We start from the raw sequence: 2,328 nt of genomic DNA, 5'->3' as shown, positions 1-2,328 counted from the left end.
CTGGCAGCTCTGAGACACCGAGTCCCCACCCAGCAGGCTCACACCTGCAGGCGAGCCGTCCTCCTGTGGGTTCCCACGTTTCTTGTTAAATTTATGCCTCAGGCACAAATTAAGATCTTCTACCACTTTTTCTTCTAGCTGGCAGCTGTCTGAGTATCTGAAAGCCATCTCCTTCTGGGTGTTAATCTGGTATGTGCTAGCTGACTGCGTCTTCTTACTGCTGTACTGGTTTTCCCACAGAAGCTCCGGGTCTCTAGGCTCGCAAGCCTTCCTGGCAGCCTCCGCTCCCTGCTCCCTGTGTGCTCTTGCCTGGCATCCTTGCCTTGTCCGGGACATGTGGGTTCCAGCTCCTGCCCCGCCTGGGACAGGACCCCACCGTGGTGGGCACAGGGTGTGCGTGCCCCTGGCTGGGTGGGGGGCAGCTGTGCTCTTAGCCCCTGAGGGTTTGGATGAGGCTCCCTGGGCAGAACAAGACTGGGAGGTGTTTGTGTCACTGCGGTCGGGGACACGTACTGAGGCTCCTCAGGGCGGTGCTGTCTTCTTCCCGGAGGATGGAACATACAGGAAGGGCTGCGTTTTTTGACTGGGGCTGTGCCCACTCACAGCCTGGCCTGCCCCCAGCCCAGGGCTCTGACACTGCAGGGGAGGGACGGTCAGGCGCAGGGGCCCTGTGCGGAGGGCTGGAGCAGGGCAGATACAGGCACAGCTGTGTGGCGGAGGTGGTCTGGGGACAGATTTTGTGAAGGGGCCACCGGTCGGCAGCCCATGCAAATGGGGGGAACAGAGATGGAGCCTTGGGGGTTCTGTGTGCTCCTGGGGCAGAGGAGGCGCGGCCAGGCGGGTGAGGGCCAGGCCCGGGGCAGGGGGCTGGCTGGTCCTCCATCTTCAGGCAGCACCCCCTCCCCTTCCCCTACAACCACAAGGGCGGGAGAGAACCCAGGCTTTTCTTAGAGCTTTCGTTATTATTTAATTATAATATGATGGAACAGGGTAAGGGGCTCTGAGGTGTGTGTGGGACCCAACACAGCCCCTGATGCTGGGGTAGCCACTGCGCCCCTGCCCTGATAGTGGACCTTTGGGTGCCGGCCAGAGGCCCCTGTAAATAGCACCATGCATGGGCAGTGAGGGGAGGGGACTCCCGGGGGCCCCCAGGACAGCCCCTCTGGGATGCCTCCAGCTCTGCCTCTTTCCCTTGTTACCACCTCCCCTGCCCCCAGGCTGCCTGGTGGGCTGGGCTGTGCATGAGGGTGGCCCATGGGTGCCCTGCCCTTCCCCACACCAGGAGCTCTCTTCCAGGCCCGGAGGAGCACGAGGTCCCTGACCCCTTTCATGTGCCCCTCCAGCTCTTGGCTATGGGGGTATCTCACTGGTAGAGTCCCCAACCAGGGACCCTGTGGCCCCCACGTCCAGGCACCAGGCTCCCCTGGGAGGCAGTGGTGGGTCAGGGAGATCCCTCAGCAGGAGGCCACAGCATAGACGGTCCCTGCCAGGGAGGCATGTGTGGTGGAGGGGGTGGCGCAGAGCAGCAGATCTGGGGAGTGATGGGCTGGCTCAGGTCCCGAGTCCTGGGCTCGTGTCCTTTCCTCTGCCACACAGGGACACCTTCTGCCCCCAGGTCATGTGAGCAGTGAGAGGAGAGCCAAGCTGGCAGTCCCCATTGCCTCCTGGCCAGGTGCTCTTCCAGGGAAGGGTCTGCCCGCACTCCTGGCAGAGGCTCTGAGGGACGTAGGGCAGCTGAGGAAGCTGGTCAGAGGGGCCAAGGGCAGGGTCCATCCTCAGGCCTCAGAGGCAGGGGGCCCGGGGAGCCTGGCCTGCTGGGGAAGACGATAGTGGCATACTCTGTCTGTTCCGGGGTGCAGGGGGCTGGGGGCTCCGGCGTCTTCTCTCGCCACTGAAAATCCAGTTCTCCGTAGTCCACAGTGAACACAGGTGCTTCAGAGGGGCCCTCCTTCTATAGAGAGAGATGGCTGGAGCCAGAGGTCTCCACGGGGCAGACACGCGGGGGTGGGGGTGGGGGTGCACCAGTGCACGTGCAAACACAAAGCCAGAGCAAAGCCCAGCAGGGCCTGCGCTCCAGGACCCTCCCTGGGGCCTGCTGTCCCCATGCTCAACCTCACCGAGGGAGTTGGTTCTTAGCCCTCCCTCCCCCTCTGAGCCCTGGGGGGCCCAGCCTTCCCCCAGCCCCCCTGCAGCGCAGCGTGGGGTCTGGCACCAGGGCAGCAAAGGGAAGAGAACTCACCAGAGGCTCGTCCTCACTTTGGCAGCCACAGGCACCTGTGAAGAAGCATACAGAGTGAGCCCAGGAGGCCAGGCAGTGGTCCGGGCAGG

The 2,328-nt window shown here is 63.4% G+C and overlaps 1 protein-coding gene across 2 annotated transcripts in view; it reads right to left on the bottom strand.

Moving 5' to 3' along the window:
• Positions 1 to 947: 947 nt before the first annotated feature.
• The window catches only part of PDCD1 (programmed cell death 1), a 9,466-nt gene continuing 8,085 nt past the window's right edge, over positions 948 to 2,328 (bottom strand). For both annotated transcript variants that reach the window (XM_029932881.1, XM_029932882.1), the window contains 2 exons: positions 2,240 to 2,274; positions 948 to 1,951 (listed from right to left, as the gene is read on the bottom strand). In XM_029932881.1, coding sequence (XP_029788741.1) covers positions 1,748 to 1,951; positions 2,240 to 2,274 — 239 coding nt within the window. In that variant the 3' untranslated portion in view covers positions 948 to 1,747. The remainder of the gene's footprint in view (positions 1,952 to 2,239; positions 2,275 to 2,328) is intronic.

Source organism: Suricata suricatta, chromosome 3 (assembly GCF_006229205.1).
Source record: "Suricata suricatta isolate VVHF042 chromosome 3, meerkat_22Aug2017_6uvM2_HiC, whole genome shotgun sequence".
Taxonomy (NCBI): Eukaryota; Metazoa; Chordata; class Mammalia; order Carnivora; family Herpestidae; genus Suricata; species Suricata suricatta.
The sequence above is the reverse complement of the archived record's forward strand: the minus strand, read 5'-3'. Positions and strand labels throughout refer to the sequence as shown.